The 18,445-nt window shown below is 41.6% G+C and overlaps 1 protein-coding gene across 1 annotated transcript in view; it reads left to right on the forward strand.

Annotated features, from left to right (window-relative positions):
* frmpd3 (FERM and PDZ domain containing 3) overlaps positions 1-18,445 on the forward strand; it is a 104,483-nt gene that overhangs the window by 19,147 nt on the left and 66,891 nt on the right. Inside the window, exon 3 of the mRNA XM_078411994.1 lies at positions 6,156-6,258. Coding sequence (XP_078268120.1) covers positions 6,156-6,258 — 103 coding nt within the window. The remainder of the gene's footprint in view (positions 1-6,155; positions 6,259-18,445) is intronic.

An 18,445-nucleotide genomic window follows, 5' to 3' on the forward strand; every position in this document is an offset into this window, starting at 1 on the left:
TGTGAGGCAGGAGGCAGAAAAGGGAAACACTCAGACCCAATATGTAGGAGAGAAAGAAGTGAAAAGAAATAAACTGAGAATAAGAAATGATGGGTCCCTTAAATGTGTATATTTTAATGCTAGGAGCATTGTAAGAAAGGTGGATGAGCTTAGAGCCTGGATTGACATCTGGAAGTATGATGTTGTGGCGATCAGTGAAACATGGTTGCAGGAGGGTTGCGATTGGCAAATAAATATTCCAGGATTTCATTGTTTCAGATGTGATAGAATCGGAGGGGCAAGAGGTGGGGGTGTTGCATTGCTTGTCAGGGAGGATATCACAGCAGTGCTTTGGCAGGACAGACTAGAAGGCTCGATTAGGGAGGCTGTTTGGGTGGAACTCAGAAATGAGAAAGGTTTAGCAACACTTATAGGGGTGTATTATAGACCGCCAAATAGGGAACGAGAATTGGAAGAGCAAATATGTAAGGAGATAGCAGATATTAGTAGTAAGCACAGAGTAGTGATTGTGGGTGATTTCAATTTTCCGTATATAGACTGGGAATCACATTCTGTTAAAGGGCTGGATGGTTTGGAGTTTGTAAAATGTGTGCAGGATAGTTTTTTGCAGCAATACGTAGAGGTACCTACCAGAGAAGGGGCAGTGTTGGACCTCCTGTTAGGAAATGAGACGAGTCAGGTGACGGAGGTATGTGTTGAGGAGCACTTTGGGTCTAGTGATCACAATGCCATTAGTTTCAATATAATTATGGAGAAGGTCAAATCTGGACCAAAGGTTGAGATTTTGGATTGGAGAAAGGCTAATTTTGAGGAGATGAGAAAGGATTTAAAAGGAGTGAAATGGAACTTTTTGTTTTATGAAAAGGATATAATAGAGAAATGGAGGATATTTAAAGGTGAAATTTTGAGAGTACAGAGTCTTTATGTCCCTGTTCGGTGGAAAGGAAAGAATAATAATTTGAAAGAGCCGTGGTTTTCCAGGGAAATTGGACACTTGGTTCGGAAAAAGAGGGAGATATACAATAAATATAAGCGGCAGGGAGTAAATGAGGTTCTTGAGGAATATAAAGAATGTAAAAGGAATCTTAAGAAGGAAATTAGAAAAGCAAAAAAAAGATATGAGGCTGCTTTGGCAAGTAATGTAAAAGTAAACCCCAAGGGGTTCTACAGATATGTCAATAGCAAAAGGATAGCGAGGGATAAAATTGGTCCATTAGAGAGTCAGAGTGGACAGCTATGTGCTGAGCTGGAAGAAATGGGGGAGATATTAAACAATTTATTTTCTTCGGTATTCACCGAGGAGAAGGATATTGAATTATGTGAGGTAAGCGAAACAAGTAGAGTAGTGATGGAAATTATGAGGATTAAAGAAGAGGAGGTACGGACACTTTTGAAAAATATAAAAGTGGATAAGTCTCCAGGTCCTGATAGGATATTCCCTAGGACATTGAGGGAAGTTAGTGTAGAAATAGCAGGGGCTATGACGGAAATATTTCAAACGTCATTAGAAATGGGGATGGTGCCGGAAGATTGGCGCATTGCGCATGTTGTGCCTTTGTTTAAAAAAAGGTTCTAAAAGTAAACCTAGCAATTATAGACCTGTTAGTTTGACGTCTGTGGTGGGAAAATTAATGGAAAAGATACTTAGGGACAATATATATAATTATTTGGATAAACAAGGCCTGATTAGAAACAGTCAACATGGATTTGTGCCTGGAAGGTCATGTTTGACTAATCTTCTTGAATTTTTTGAAGAGGTTACCAGGGAAATTGATAAGGGTAAGGCTGTGGATGTTGTCTATATGGACTTCAGTAAGGCATTTGACAAGGTTCCACATGGAAGGTTGATTAAGAAGGTTAAATCGTTGGGTATTAATAGTGAGGTTGCAAGATGGATTCAACAATGGCTGAATGGGAGATACCAGAGGGTATGTCAGGTTGGAGGCCAGTGTCTAGTGGAGTACCCCAAGGATCTGTGTTGGGTCCACTGTTGTTTGTCATTTACATTAATGATCTGGATGATGGTGTGGCAAATTGGATTAGTAAATATGCAGATGATACTAAGATAGGTGGTGTAGTTAATAATGAAGTAGAGTTTCAAAGTCTACAGAGAGACTTGGGCCTTTTGGAAGGGTGGGCTGAAAGATGGCAGATGGAGTTTAATGCTGATAAGTGTGAGGTGCTGCATTTTGGTAGGACAAATCAAAATAGGACGTACAGGGTAAATGGTAGGGAATTAAGGAATGCAGTGGAACAGAGGGATCTGGGAATAACTGTGCATTGTTCCCTGAAGGTGGAATCTCATGTGGATAGGGTGGTGAAGAAGGCGTTTGGTATGCTTGCCTTTATAAATCAGAGCATCGAGTATAGAAGTTGGGATGTAATGTTAAAATTGTACAGGGCATTGGTAAGGCCGAATCTGGAGTATGGTGTGCAGTTCTGGTCGCCAAATTAAGGATGTCGACAAAATGGAGAGGGTACAGAGGAGATTTACTAGAATGTTGCCTGGGTTTCAGCACTTAAGCTACAGAGAGAGGTTGAGCAGGTTGGGTCTTTATTCTTTGGAGCGTAGAAGGTTGAGGGGGGACTTGATAGAGGTTTTTAAAATTTTGAGAGGGACGGACAGAGTTGAAGTGGGTAGGCTTTTCCCTTTGAGAGTGGGGAAGATTCCAACAAGGGGACATAGCTTCAGAATTGAGGGACAAAAGTTTAGGGGTAACATGAGGGGTAACTTCTTTACTCAGAGGGTGGTGGCTGTATGGAATGGGCTTCCGGTGGAAGTGGTGGAGGCAGGCTCGATTTTATTATTTAAGAGTAAATTGGATAGGTATATGGATAAGAGGGGATTAGAGGGTTATGGTCTGAGTGCAGGTAGATGAGACTAGGTCAGGGAGAGTGGTCGGCATGGACTGGTAGGACCGAACGGGCCTGTTTCCGTGCTGTAGTTGTTATATGGTTATATGGTTATATGGTTATAAAGGCAACATGGCCATGGTACTGGATAACTGCAGGGTATTGTGATACTGAAGTTAAGGCTGAATAGGTTATTTCAGGCAAGGCAGTCAATAGTTCAAGGGAAAATCAAGGGTGGACATTATATACTTTTTAATTAATTTCATTTGTAAGACTTGGTATAGTTGTACTTATGATGTTCCCAGCTCTGAAATGGCATCCTATCTAGTTACTTGCAGGGAAATGTAGTGAATCTTGATACAAACAGCACCAACATGTTTCGTCTATACACACCCCTGCTTCTCTGTAACCACTAATTCCCTAGTTTTCCCACTAATCATCAGTGAAATTAATGCCCTCCATAACGCCAGGCCTGCCTGTCAGATTTCTCCAATCATCAACTCTATCTTGTGCACCAATATAAAGCAAAAGAACGTGAAAAATTCAGGCACTTAACGTACAATAAGCAATGAAAAGATGCTGGCAGAAAACAGCAAGTACATTAACAGTGGGGAAGATTCTGTGCCAGAAGCAAGGTCATGAGAGCAGGTTAATTACAAAGAGAAATCATGAGAGGCCTCGCAGAAATCATATCTTGATTCTCACCGGTGAAGAGCTATTAGAAAAGTGACTGATGTTTATCATGACCCATCCTTCACATCGCACGCTTTCTTCCCTACTCTACTCTTGCAGACTGTTGACATTTCCTGTAGTTTTGGCTAAGCTATGTTTGGTTATACTTGTGTCATTTTGTTGGTTTTCAGTCATATCCAACAAGGTAACATCCATCTTTAGCAGGAAGAGTGGCTGTTGCCAGCGGCACCACTACCCTTCCATTCTGGGAAACTCAAGTCATAGCTGAATGAGATATTAAAGTTGCAGTCTGACAAGATGCAGGGGAAAATTGGTCTTGTAATGAATGATATTGCCTCTCAAATAATTTCTTTCCTTGGAATTACTCCTGAATATCTGCTATAAATAGATGTACATTAAACAAATTAAACAAATCTGTCTAATTATTTGGCAGATCCATGGTTGTGTTTCAACAAGCCTCATGTCACATTTCTAAATTGTAACAGAAATAAAATATTTATTTTACAATTGAAAGATAATAAGTTTTGGTTCCCTAATATTTTGTTGCTATGTCTGTTGCCTAAGGTGGTTATGAATTATTCAGATCTAAAAGGTCATGAATTCAATCCCTTGCCCGCAGCCAGTTTAATGATCTCAATTGTGGCAATGGTTGAGAAGTTATAATTAATTTCAGTGTCTTGTGTAAAGTAGTGGAAAGCTTAGGCGGAGATCCTGTTCCCGAACTATGAGAGGAATAGAACAGGTAAATGCAGAGTCTTTTGTCCAGAGTAGGGGAATCAAGAACCAGAGGATTAAGGTGAAGGGGGAAAGATTTAATAGGAACCCAAGGGGTAACTTTTTTACACAGAGGGTGGGGGATGTAAGGAACAAGCTGCTGGAGGAGGTAGTTGAGGCAGGTACTATTGCAACGTTTAAGAAACATTTACACATGTACATGAATAGGATAGGTTTAGAGGGATATGGACCAAACGCAGGAAGGTGGGACGTGTAGATGGGGCATATTGGTCGGCCTGGGCAAGTTGGGCTGAAGGGATTGTTTCCATGTTGTATGACTCTATGACTCTATAATAGTAATTCCTGTTGGAAAGTATATGTGCATTGGGTAAAGACGGGGTCGGGTAACAATGTATCACTTACGGTGGTCAAGTAGTCTATTTAAACTGTTTAAACCCATATAGATGATGACAAGGGGGAACATACAGTATTTCATCCAGTGTTTTTTAGAAAATGCAAAAGTGAGGGATATAATAGTGCAGAGGAAAAGAAAAAGCTTCAAGAAAGAAATCAATCAATATTATTACAATATTAGAATCAATCAATATTATTACAATATTAGAATGCTGCTTCAAGTAGGCAAAGTCTTAAAGATATTTGGATACATTAATTACAAGCAGCATTATTGCAGGAAAGCATTGTATTACAGGGTTCTAAAGGAATCAGCAGTTTGGGCAACATTTCTAAACCACTTGGACATTGTATACTCAACCAGCATTTATTCCCTGACACAAGTTGCACCATTTTTCCTCTTCCTATCAACTTTGAACTTTTAAAGGTTTGATACATATCTTTGTTCTGGTGCAAAAATGTTGTGCTGTTTTATTTGGCAATTGATTAAAGTCACTCAGGTAGAGTATCAATTTGTTACCCAGCCATAAAATTAGCTTTACAGATCAGCACCCTTACAGAAATTATGAAATCTTCACATCGGAAATAAAAATCATCTAAGTTCAAGAACCCTTGCTGATTTTACAAAGCTTGTTTTAACAAATCGCAGTTTAAAATCTAAGATCTCTGCAGAATCCTCCAAGTGCCACGGCTAATATTTATTTGTGATCTAATACTAAACTGATGATAGACACAAAATGCTGAGTAACTCAGCCGGACAGGCAGCATCTCTGGAGAGAAGGAATCGGTGATGTTTTGGGCCAAGACCCTTCTTCAGACTGATAATCTGTCCTTTATCACATTGCTAATGGGCTGCCTATGATGTGCAGAGATTAGCATGTCTCTTTATTACAGTAGGGGTGGGAAATTTGGAGGTATATCCTGTGAACAGTGGTACACTTGGAGCCAATTATTGGAGCGGTTGTCATGATTAGGGGGAGTGGAGAGGTTGAGAGGAATGCTGAAAATTGACCTTTTAATGGGAAATGTGGGGAGGAAGTAGTAAACTATGCTTTAATGGAGGAGGTTGGAAAAGAAGGTTGTACACATGGCCATGATCATGGGAGAAAGTGAAGTGTTGTGAATTAAGCTGTGAACACGTCTACAAGCATGGGCTCTGGTTTCAGGTAGTTGGGGGATTGAAGGAGGCTAAAATGAAGCCTTGACCAGTATAGTATGGAACAATGAGCCTATGATTAGAGACTTTGGCCAGTGCTAAGAAGTAACCCCATTTATCATTACCTTAATATACCTATTAGAATTTACCTACATCATTCAACTATACCAAGATATTTCATGGCAACAGTCCCTGCAGGATTGCATTGTCATCAAAAGAATGATGTGCTTTTCTTTTGTTAGTAAGAAGCTTTTTACTTATTTAATTAATCTTATCTGAGACCCAACCCAATTTCACTTTGGAGTAAATGTCTGTATTTCTCTGTTAGGCGGCCCATCGGAAGGCAGACTCGTCCCAGGCGATCAGATTCTAGCCATAAATGATGAGTGCGTCAGCATTGCCCCGAGGGAAAGAGTCATAGACCTAGTAAGGTAATCATTTGTTTGTTCAGCTAGTTAACAACAAGCATTTTGCATTTATACAAATTATCTTTCATTTCCAACAGCCAGGTCTCTTGAAATAGGACCTAAACGACCTAATCTCGCACTATTTACCTAATTTTGTGTTAGACGTTAATGAGTTTAATTAGGCCTGCTAAAACCTTTGAAATCTTTAATAGCATGTAAGCACCAAGAGAAATTTGTTCTCGGTAATATTATAAAACATTTTATCCACTGTAATCACGTAGTGAGTTAAAAGAGGGAAATCATGTACACTTAACAGCAAAGTCTGATGATAATATTAATGTTACCTTAAAGATATTCTGTTATTTTCTAATACAGTATAATGCTAATCAAAATGTAAATAAATATTTACATGCTGAGGAATTATTAATTATATTACACTGTAAAAGCTTGCATTCTTCACTGACAACAGCAAAACAGGAATCAGCTTTTATTCTGATCTAAAATTAGCTGCATGGCTGAAATAATACTTGGTAACAACAGTGGAATTATATTTTAGAAAACTCTATGTTTCACTGGCATGGGGTGGCTTGTGTTCTAGCCGATTAGTTTGACATAAATTCTGCACCACCCCAGGGAGCATGATAGAAGTAATGACCCAAACATTACTGAGTGCAGGAGGGAGATCGATAAACTGGTTTAGTCATGCCAGAACAACAATATTGTGCTCAATATTAGCAAGGTCAAGGAGCTGATTGTTCATTTCAGGAAGTGAAAGCCAGGGAACCATGCACCTGTCTTCATTGGCAGGACGGCAGTGGAGAGAGTCAATGGCTTCAAGTTCTTGCACCTATAAATCTCTGATGAACTGCCTTGGACCTAGCACATTGACCCGATCACAAAGAAAGCTCACCGACATCCATAGTTCCTCAGACGTTTGAGGAGATTCAGTATGTCATGGAATATCTTATTGAACATCTACAGGTGTACAGTGCAGAGCACACTGACTGGTTACATTGCGACCTGGTTCAGAAATTGGTATGCTCAAGAACAAAGAAGGCTGCAGAAAGTGGTGGACATTGCCGGTCCATCACGGGACCTGACTTCCCCACCAACAAAGGGTTCAATGGGAAGTGCTGCCTCAGGAAGGCAGCTAATATCCTCAAAGCTCCACATTACCTTGACCATGCTCTCTACTTCTTCTTCTTGCGTTTGAGGCAGCCGAAGTTATGATTCTGCTTCCGCTGTCTCTGTTTGTTGTCGTTCGCCTGACTGAGGTCAGTTGACAGGGCTCACCACGGGGAGGTCGACAACTTGAGCCCCATGCTCTCTACTCACAGCTACCATCAGAAAGAAGGTACAGGAGCATGGAATGGTTACCTCCAGGTTCAAGAACAGCTTCTATCCTATCAGCCATCAGGTGCTTCAATCATCCTGCAAAGCCTTAACAATACCCTTACTTCGGCACCAAATTACTACCAACTTTACACTACTATAGTTGTTCTATATACTTTCATTTTTGCTTGTCGTGATCTAGTTTCCCTAGAATAATTGATTCCCTAGAATAATTTATTATATATCTATTGTTGTCGTTGCCTCGATATCCCTGTAAAGCTGCAACAAATACGAATGTCATTATTCCATTTACTTCCCAATGTGTACAACAAATAAAATCTATTGACTCTTGGTTGGCTTCAAGCTCTTAAGAGTTGCTGTGATTGAGTTGCTCTAAGTGAAACTATCTGCAGGGGCAATCAGCTAATGTGCTTGTGTTAAAGGGAGATCGTAACTGCCTTCGGATTCTATACTCACAATATGTTCTAAGCATTTCAGGAGATTCTGTAAGTCATCTGATATGCCATTCACTGGGGCGTTATGATATCATTGACAAATAATCTTCCTATAAAAATCCATCGCTCAGTAAAAAACAGTAACAGGTATAAGTGTACTATTGTTTTCAGAGGGCTGTCATTCGCATGGTATTGAGTATCATTTAACATGCACAAGTGTAACTACAGGTAAATCTGTAATATAGACAATAGACAATAGACAATAGGTGCAGGAGTAGGCCATTCGGCCCTTCGAGCCAGCACCGTCATTCAATGTGATCATGGCTGATCATTCTCAATCAGTACCCCGTTCCTGCCTTCTCCCCATACCCCCTGACTCCGTTATCCTTAAGAGCTCTATCTAGCTTTCTCTTGAATGCATTCAGAGAATTGGCCTCCACTGCTTTCTGAGGCAGAGAATTCCACAGATTCACAACTCTCTGACTGAAAAAGTTTTTCCTCATCTCCGTTCTAAATGGCCTACCCCTTATTCTTAAACTGTGGCCCCTTGTTCTGGACTCCCCCAATATCAAAAAATAGCTTCAATATCACTAGTCAGCAGCAGGTTATTGCTCTCAGTCAAATGCTTTCTACAGACCATGCATGATATCCATCAAAGAACATTTAAAATAAATCCAGTATATCTAAATGTTACAACACATAAGAGTACTAAGTATTAGTAGAAAACTGAAAAGCAAATTGTGATCAATTCTCACTCCTGAAACATGGTTGAACATTGAAAAACATTTTCTCAGCAGCCTTGTTAGAATAACTACATTATTGTACTTTGTTTTGGAAAGGTGAGCACTAGGAAGATGGCATACGCAATCTATACACATTGGGCACCACATCCGATGCAGTGATGCCACTTAAGGAAATGATTTGAAATGCTCAGATAGGGCTTTGAATGTCTGGACTGTTCAGAGAACAGTTTCATCTTGTGTGTGTAAAATTAGTGGGGAAAAGATAGGGTAAATGCACAGAGGCTTTTTTTCTCAGAATAGGGGAATCTACAACCGGGGACATAGGTTTAAGGTGAAAAAAGAAAGATGTAATAGGGTCACAGAGAATGGGTGCATGGTACAAGCTCCCAGAGGAGGTAGTTGAGACAGGTACTATAATATACTATAATATGCTATTATATACTAACAACTGTTAAAAGGCATTTGGTTATGGGTAGGAAAGGTTGAGAGTGATGTGGACCAAACATGGGCAGGTGGGACTAGAGTAGATGGGCATCTTGGTCGGCATGGGCATTTGGGTCAAGGGCCTGTTTCGATGCTGCATGAATGACTTTATGATTCTAATGGTTGCCATGGGTATTTACGGGGCACAAATGGAGCCACAGTGCCCTATGTATATTTAAAGCTCTGGTGCAGAACTTGGAAGATGGCAAGATGATGTTCTGATTCTCCAGGTGTTCTGAAGACCATATCTTTCATTCAATCTGTGCACCTTTGTGAAATATTGTCTTTCAGCCATATTACACAATGCACATGACAGCACCTTTGGAATTTCTGTGCCTGCAGAATTTAATAGAGATTTGAAAATTGCTGCTCATGAGTCAATCTTCCTGATTGTGTTTTGTACTCTTGCTCCAATAAAATTAATGAAAATCAGTTAAATTGACTCAAAAAATATATATTTACAAACTAATCTTGCCATATAATACCTTGAAAAGGTTGTGCATTGTTGTATGGTCCACGTGAGTTTATAATGCTTGGCATGATTACTGCGTGCCAAGTTCTCTGACCCTAAAAAACTGATTTCATGCATGTTGATTGTAATACTCACAGATAACTATTTCAATATATAATGGACTTTAAATTATATTTAATATCTTTTAAATACATTTATGGTATTACAACTTTTATCTTAATCTTGTGTCTATGTTCCAATTCTTGCAGTGGCAGTAAACACCAATAACTTCACTTTTAAAACACCAATAACCACTACAAAACCCAAGCCATTTTCAATGAAATTATGCATTAATTTTATAAACAAGTGAAGTCTACTCAATCTCTCCTCGTCAAACAATCCCTTTGTGCCAGGAAACAATCAATTGAACTATAACTGAAACACCGATAAGAGATCAAAACTGTTTACAACATTCCCAGATGATCTCATAAATATCTTGGATTTTGCATTTGCACCATTATACATACTTTTTGGATAAGATAGATGCCAAATTGATTGCTTGCACATATTTGAGGCATGAGTCACACTGGATTGCCATATTTAGTTTAGTTTAGAAACATAAAGTGCTACAGCGTGGAAACATGCCCTTTGGCCCAACTTTCCCACACCAACTAACATATCCCAGCTTAATTAGTCTGTCCAGCCTATGTTTGGTCCATATCCCTCCAAACCTGTCCTATCCATGTACCTGTCAAACTGTTTCTTAAACGTTGGGATAGTCCACACCCAGCACCCTTTAGTTTAGTTTAGAGATACAGCACGGAAACAGGCCCTTCGGCCCACTGAATCTGCACCAACCAGCGATCCCCGTACACAATCCTACATACTAGGGACAATTTATAACCTTTACCAAAGCTAATTAACCAACAAACCTGTATGCCTTTCCAGTGTGGGAGGAAACAGGAGCACCCAGGGAAAGCCTACGCGGTCAGAGGGAGAACGTACAAACTTCGTACAGACAGCAGTCAGAATCGAACCCATGGCTCTGGCGCTGTGAGGCAGCAAGTCTACCACCGCACCACCGTGCTGCCTCGGAGGAGACATGCACATTTGATATCCACTAGACATGTGCAGAATGACAAAAAAGAGATATCAATCAGTGTGCCATGCTGATCTGGAACTCAAGGCTCCTGTTAAACTCAATCTTACAAATCTGAGCAAACATTCAGTAGCATGGAGAACTCTTACCTTCGTTCACCAGTACTATTTAAAAAGGATAATTAATTAATTTCAGATTAGTTGCTCTCTGTTTATTATGGCTAAGATACTACACATGTTTTCTGCTTTTTAAAGCTCAATAACTTTCCAAAAGTCTCAGCGTGTAGTGTGGCAGAGACCAAAGGACTTAAGATGAATACAAGGTTTCTGTCCCAGACAAGGATGCCTTCCTGAAGATCGACACAAAATGCTGGAGTAACTCAGCGGGTCAAGGAGCATCTTTGGAGAAAAGGAATAGGTGATGTTTTCGGTTGAGACCCTTCTTCAGACTGAGAGTCAGGGGAAAGGGAAACTAGAGGTATGAAAAGGTACAGAACAAATCACAGCCGGCACCAATGACTCAAGAAAGGTGGAGCCCACAATGGTCCATTGTTGGCTGTGAAAGAGGTGATAATGAAGGGATACAAACAGTGAAACCAGCAAGACCACCTTCCCCTTAGGTTCCAGAATGACTGGCAGAATGAGGAGAGACAACACAGAGCAGGGAAAGCTGCAGGAAGAAGAGGTGTGAGAAACAGGGATAGTCTTTCAGCAGGAAATCCATATCATCAAACATAGAACAGCACAGCACAGGAACAGGCCCTTCAGCCCATGATATCTGTGCTGACTGTGATGCCAATTTAAACTGCACAACTATCATTGCATGGTCTGTATCCGTCCTTTCACTGCCTATGCATGTCTGTCAAAATGCCTCTTAAACATTGTTGTTGTGTCTAGTATCAATCCAGAGGCTTCAGTATGTCGTGACTTGAGACATTTGTGCTTCTATAGGGACACTGAAATCGTCCATCTGCTACAGTCACTGAACAGCAAAGGTCAATTTGTCGATGGTTTCTTCCAAACAGGCAACAGCAAAGATCAGGCTAGATCTCACAAGCTTCCCATCCACTGGATAAAGGTAACTGAGGCTCTCCATTTTAAGAGAGTCAACTAAATTTCATTCAACCTTGGTAGAGATCATCAGCAAAGAGGGTACATGATTCACTGTGATTGCAGAGTGCAATTAAATGGATGCACATCAATTTGAGGCCACTGCATGTCAACTCTGCGCTGAACTGGAAATAAAAGGAATCCTATTCCCTTAATGTGCAGGAAGGAACTGCAGATGCTGGTTTAAATCAAAGATAGACACAAAAAGCTGGAGTAACTCAGCGGGTCAGACAGCATCTCTGGAGAAATGTCACCTGACCCGCTGAGTTACTCCAGCTTTTCTATTTTCCTATCCCCTTAATGTCTGACTGGTGTATAACTAGGGGCAGTAAATCATGTAAATAATTGTCTGCTATCCTATCTGCAAGCTTGATCCCATTGTTCGCTCGATTCACGATGCTGCCTGCACATGAGCCATTGTGACAAGCCAAAGGTGGATACTGAGTGACAAGGGATATTCACTGATGGCAGGGCTGATGACTGATGAATAACGTAAATAAACTCGAGTAGCATGAATATATTGAAAGTCACCTGGCCATGTGAGTTGTGAGAGAGCAGCCTGTTAGTACGTTGAAACAACCCTCATGCTGCCTTGCTCTGGAGAAACTTTGCAGTGCTCAACAAACCAGGTGTCAATACTTACAATGATCCACATTGTAGTGGACATCCTCGCTGTTGTGAAGAGACATCCTTAGACATCAACTGCCCAGGAAGACCGAGCAGAAGCAGAAAGAGGAGGAAGTGGAGGAATCAACGTGAATGCCCCCTTCTGAGAAGGATGTGCAATAATAGTATCAACCACTCCAATTCCCCATTCCCCAATAACCCCTCTTTCACCAATCATTGTAAGTTCAGCTTGGTCACAAATGTAAACATAATTGCACCAAAACTAAACACTGTTGATCAAAAGTATCAATGCCATATTCTGTGTAAAAATCCATTACCCCTCCATGCCAATTCCTTCAATATCTGCTTTCAACATTCCATGTTCTTACCTTTGCAATGTTGCTTCGGTTGCTATGTATTGATTTGTACTACTTCTCAGTGAAGGTGGACAAAACAGAATGTCTCTGGGTGTAGAAGGTCAGTGTCTGGACTTATCCATCTCTGCTTGAGTGGTAGCAGCAAAGACCATGGCAGTGTGGTGCAGGTTATGGGAAGACGGCTCTTTACCTGGGTGTTGTATTAGTAACCTTGTACTGTAAGGTACAATAACCTTTACCTGGGTTATTGCATTTGGGTACACTAATGCATGAATGGAGTGGCCATCGCTCCCATGCTAGAAAGGATGGGCTCCAAGTTCTGCCCAAACAAGTGCTCCTTCTCCTTGACAAGTGGGAATGCAAGTTTTGAGGGACACCAAACAAGCTCATCAACCTCTTTCTCTGACCTGTGTCATTGAGGTGCTTATCTGCAATGTTCTCTCCCTCACTCACTCCCAGTGATTTGTCACTTATGTCCTTGGCCCTGCATTGGCTGGAAGTCATTCACACCTCATGCCTGAACTGTTGCTGTAAGAATGACATGAAGAGATGATGTAACATAGAACATGAACAAAGCACAGAAACAAGCCCTTCGGCCCATAATGTCAGTGCTGAACATGATACTAAGACAAACTTTTATTTGCCTGCACATGATCCATATCCCCCATTCCTTGCAAATCCACGTGCCTATATATGTCTCTTAAGCACCACTATTGTATCTGCCTCCAGCACATTATTATTTCACTGATCTCAGCCTCATTATGAACTTGCTGCTCTTCTTTTGCCCACCCAGGTTGTATGAGAAAGTCCGTAAAGGAAAAGCTTCGTTATAGGGAGTTGTAAAGGAAAGAGACATAGAAACATAAAAAATAGGTGCAGGAGGAGGCCATTTGGCCCTTCGAACCAGCACCGCCATTCATTGTGATCATGGCTGATCATCCACAATCAGTAATCTGTGCCTGCCTTCTCCCCATATCCCTTGATTCCACTAGCCCCTAGAGCTCTATCTAACTCTCTTTTAAATTCATCTAGCGAATTGGCCTTCACTGCCTCCTGTGGCAGAGAATTCCACAAATTCACAACTCTCGGGGTGCAAAAGTTTTTTCTCACTTCAGTTTTAAATGGCCTCCCCTTTATTCTTAGACTGTGGCCCTTGCTTCTGGACTCCCCCAATATTGGGAACATTTTTCCTGCATCTAGCTTGTCCAGTCCTTTCATAATTTTATACTTCTCTGTAGGATCCCCTCTCATCCTTTTAAACTCCAGTGAATACAAGCCCAGCCTTTCCAATCTTTCCTCATATGACAGTCCCACCATCGGGATTAACATATGCTTACATCATTACACCTATAAATCAGAAGAGATTTGAGGAAGAGGAAGAGCCTCTCTGGGAATGAAGACATGTGGGCATGTATGGCCTTTGCAACTTATGGCTTTCTATTGCTGCTTAAATCTCATCTTGTTTTTGGCAAGAGTAAATAGTGTTCCAGTTAAAGGCATACATTGTGTTTGGATAATGTGTTGAAAAGCTGGCAATGTATTCAGGTTTGATTTATGTCAGGCAATCCTGTGTGTATGAGGGTTTGGTGCAACTTATTGATTGTTAGTCATGAGTCCTGATTGATAGAAATTATTGATTGATGAGTCATGTATTGAAAGATGTTTGAGGCTAGTTGGAAGGATATGGTACTTGAATTATCTTGATCACGTGAGCAGGCTTCTTGAAGTACGTGCAGAATCTGTTCTTTCCCGCTGCAGATATTTCACAGATCAAATTTAGCTTTGCCCCTCACTTTACTTCAGTTGCAAATCATCTTCATTTTAAGTGAGGTTAGATTTAAGCAGTAAAAACTAGCTCTAACTGATCCTGGCTATTGTGACTTCATTAAAACATACAGCTGAAAAGCCTGGTGCAAGCTGAGCACTGCATTGTTTATAATCAATAGAGAGCCACAATGTTGTGCCCTAGCATGCTTTTAGTTGAGCTAGGCCTCCCTTGTCTTAATGTAATTGAAAGGCAGAAGCAATGAGATAGGCTTAAGGAACATTGTAAGGGACAATGAAAGGTTTAGGGAGCAAAAGGAGCTGGTAATAGAAAAGAAAAACTACCTAACATGCCTTTCAGAGCATGGCTACAAGCCATCAATAGGAGGGCAGATGTGCTATTTGACCGGTGGGGGTACCTAGTGGTAATGTAAGTCAGAATATAAGAAACCATCAGAAATAGGTTAGGGAACCGGCCATTCAGCCCCTTGAACCTGGTCAACCATTCAACATGGTTGATCTTCAACATCTGCATAATTTTTTTGTCCTTATCCTCCCATCCCTTGATAGCTCTATTAACCAGAAATCTATTGATCTCACAAGACCACAAGAAAACACAAGAAAATAGGAGCATTGTAAGGGGTTTTCTGCGCCGAGCTTTCGCCCGACCTAAGGTCCCCGTGCCTTGCTCTGATCCCTTGACCAGGCCGCGCACACTGGTTCCCCGTGAGTGGTTCGACCCACTCACCCCCTACGGTTCTAGACAGTTCTAGACACTGGACTTAGATGCAGGAGCAGAAAAACTCAACCAGACCAGATTTGAAGACCAGGGTTTAAATGGAAAAGGCTTTTATTGAGCACTTATACTTATACACAGTTCTATTAGACATATTCTTGACTGTAAGATGGGGAACGTACGACACATCGCAAAATTGACCAACACATATTCATTTGCACATCCACGTTTATTCAAACCACCCTCCCCTCTACACTAAAACTATGTCCAGGATGTGCAGGATCGGGGTACATGCTCACCATGGGGCTATTACTGGGGTTACTGGCTGTTCGTGCTGCTTCTCCGCTGCTTTCCGTGAGGGTCGTGCTTGTCCCGTGAGTTTCTTCCTTCCGTTTCTTGCGTTCCTGGCCAGTCGTTGCGAGCGTTGCTGTCCCTGCTGCGAGCGTGTCTTTCTTGCCTGTCTTTTTCGTCTTCCTCCTGGCTTGCGTTCCTTGCAGTTTTTAAAACCCAAAAGTCGTGGCCAGTTATACTAATTCTGGCCCGTCCTATCTCCCGCCAGATCTCGGGATCTCTTTGTTTAAAAGATATGTATTGAGTTTTCCCTTTGTCCTGCGTTATGTCCGGGGGTACCGGGGATGGCCAGACGGTATGTTAATTGGTACGGCACGGTAGCGCAGCGGTAGAGTTGCTGCTTTACAGCGAATGCAGCGCCGGAGACTCAGGTTCGATCCTGACTACGGGTGCTGCACTGTAAGGAGTTTGTACGTTCTCCCCGTGACCTGCGTGGGTTTACTCCGAGATCTTCGGTTTCCTCCCACACTCCAAAGACGTACAGGTATGTAGGTTAATTGGCTGGGTAAAATGTAAAAAATTGTCCCTAGTGGGTGTAGGATAGTGTTAATGTACGGGGATCACTGGGCGGCACGGACTTGGAGGGCCGAAAAGGCCTGTTTCCGGCTGTATATATATGATATGATATGATATGATTTCGTTGAGAGATGATGGGTTTAACTGGTTTCCCATCACCTACCAGGTAGTTTTCTATGGGCTATTGTGCCCCCTTAACGGGATTAACTGTGTAGGTCGGCTTGGGGCATTGTGAGTATGCTGATGTCAGCGCCCCAGTGTCTGGACTTCGACCTGGTTTCGCAGGTTTCTGCATGGCCAATATCCATCCATTGTTCTGGCCGTGGCTTTGCAGAAACCTAGAGACTGGGCTGTAAGGTTTTTGCTTTTGTGGCTGGTCACGAGGTCCCGCGGCCATCTTAGGACCCACGGATTGTGACATCCCTTGGTAAACTGACCGCAGCCTTTCTCCGCTATCAGCCCCAGTCTCCCGTTTAAAATGTCCAAACTGCAGCTCTTTGGTTTGGTGTTGATTGCAGAATGAGGGAAAACTTCTCAAATCTTACAGCAGGAGTAGGCCAACCGGCCCCTCGAGCCCGCTCCGCCATTCAATACGATCATGGCTGATCCCACCCCAACCCCCTTCCCACTATCGCCCTTCTTCCCACCCAAAAGAACCGTGTGATCACCTGGGAGAGGCGAAAAACCGGATAAAAACCCAGGCCAATTTGGGAAAAGAATCCGGGAAATTCCTCTCCGACCCCAAGCTAGGCGATCGAAACTTGTCCAGGAGATTACTCAGGTCTTACTATACTAACAATAGCTCATGTCCACTTCCCTGCCCGCTTCCCGTAACCCCTAATTCCCTTGTCTATTAAAAAACAATCTATTTCCGTTTTTAATTTATTTAACGTTCCTGCTTCCACAGTTCCCTGAGGCAGTGAATTACACAGACTAACCACCCTCTGAGTGAAGAAATTTCTCCACATCTCAGTTTTAAAAGAGCCCCCTCTTATTCTAAGACAATGCCCCCTAGTTCTGGTCTCCCCGATCATCGGAAACATCTTTAGCGCATCCACCCGATCAATGCCCCTCACAATCTTATACGTTTCAATAAGATCGCCTCTCATTCTTCTGAACTCCAATGAGAAAAGTCCCAACCTACTTAACCTTTCCTCATATGTCAACCCCTCATCCCTGGAATTAACCGTGTAAACCTTCTCTGCACTGCCTCCAGAGCAAGTACATCCTTTCTTAAATATGGACACCAAAACTGCACACAGTATTCCAAATGCAGTCTTACCAATACTGTATACAGCTGCAGCAACACCTCCCTACTTTTATACTCTATCCCCCTGGCAATAAAGGCTAAGATTCCATTGGTCTTCCTAATCACTTGCTGCACCTGCATACTAACTTTTTGTGATTCCTGTACTAGTACCCCCAGGTCCCTCTGCGTTGTATTACCATGCAGCTCCTCCCCATTTAGAAAATAACTTTCTTTATGATTTTTTATTGTGCATATTTCAAGATGTCTCCTCATATTCTTTTAAATTCTAGAGACCAAAGGCCTGACCTACGCAGCCTCTTCATATGTGACAGATTCGCTGTCCAGGAAACAGCCTGGTAAATCTGAGTTGCACTTTATCTCTTACAAGTACACTTTTTTTAACTTCAGGAGATCAAAACGACACACTATAAAGCAGATGTGCTCACATCAAGGCCCTATATTTGTGTAGCAGGAGATCTTTACTCTTGTGCTCAAATCCTCACCTACACATTAGCTTTCAGTTATTTAAGTATAAGGACACGCTGGTCCCTTTAAATATCTACAGTTCAAGTCTTTCATCTTTCACAAATACTAACTATTTCTCTTTTCCATGAGAATTTCACATTTTCCTGAGCATTTCAAAGTTTCACAGTTTCCATCAGCCACATTGTGGCCCACTTACCTAGCTTATCGATATCCCCTGTAAGCCTCTTGACATCCTCATTATTAATGACAGCCCCACTGAGTTTGTATCATCAGCAAACTTGAAAATGTTAAATTTGATTCCCTCAGCCAACTTGTCGATATAGGATGTGAAAGATTGGACAAAAGCAGATGTGAAAATACGCAAAACTTAGTGGGGTTAATTAACGGATGGCTAATTAAATGGGCACAGGGGTATATTTGCAAGTGGAGGTATCAATTAATTGGTTAATAAACG

This window comes from Rhinoraja longicauda, chromosome 15 (assembly GCF_053455715.1).
Source record: "Rhinoraja longicauda isolate Sanriku21f chromosome 15, sRhiLon1.1, whole genome shotgun sequence".
NCBI classification, from domain to species: Eukaryota; Metazoa; Chordata; class Chondrichthyes; order Rajiformes; family Arhynchobatidae; genus Rhinoraja; species Rhinoraja longicauda.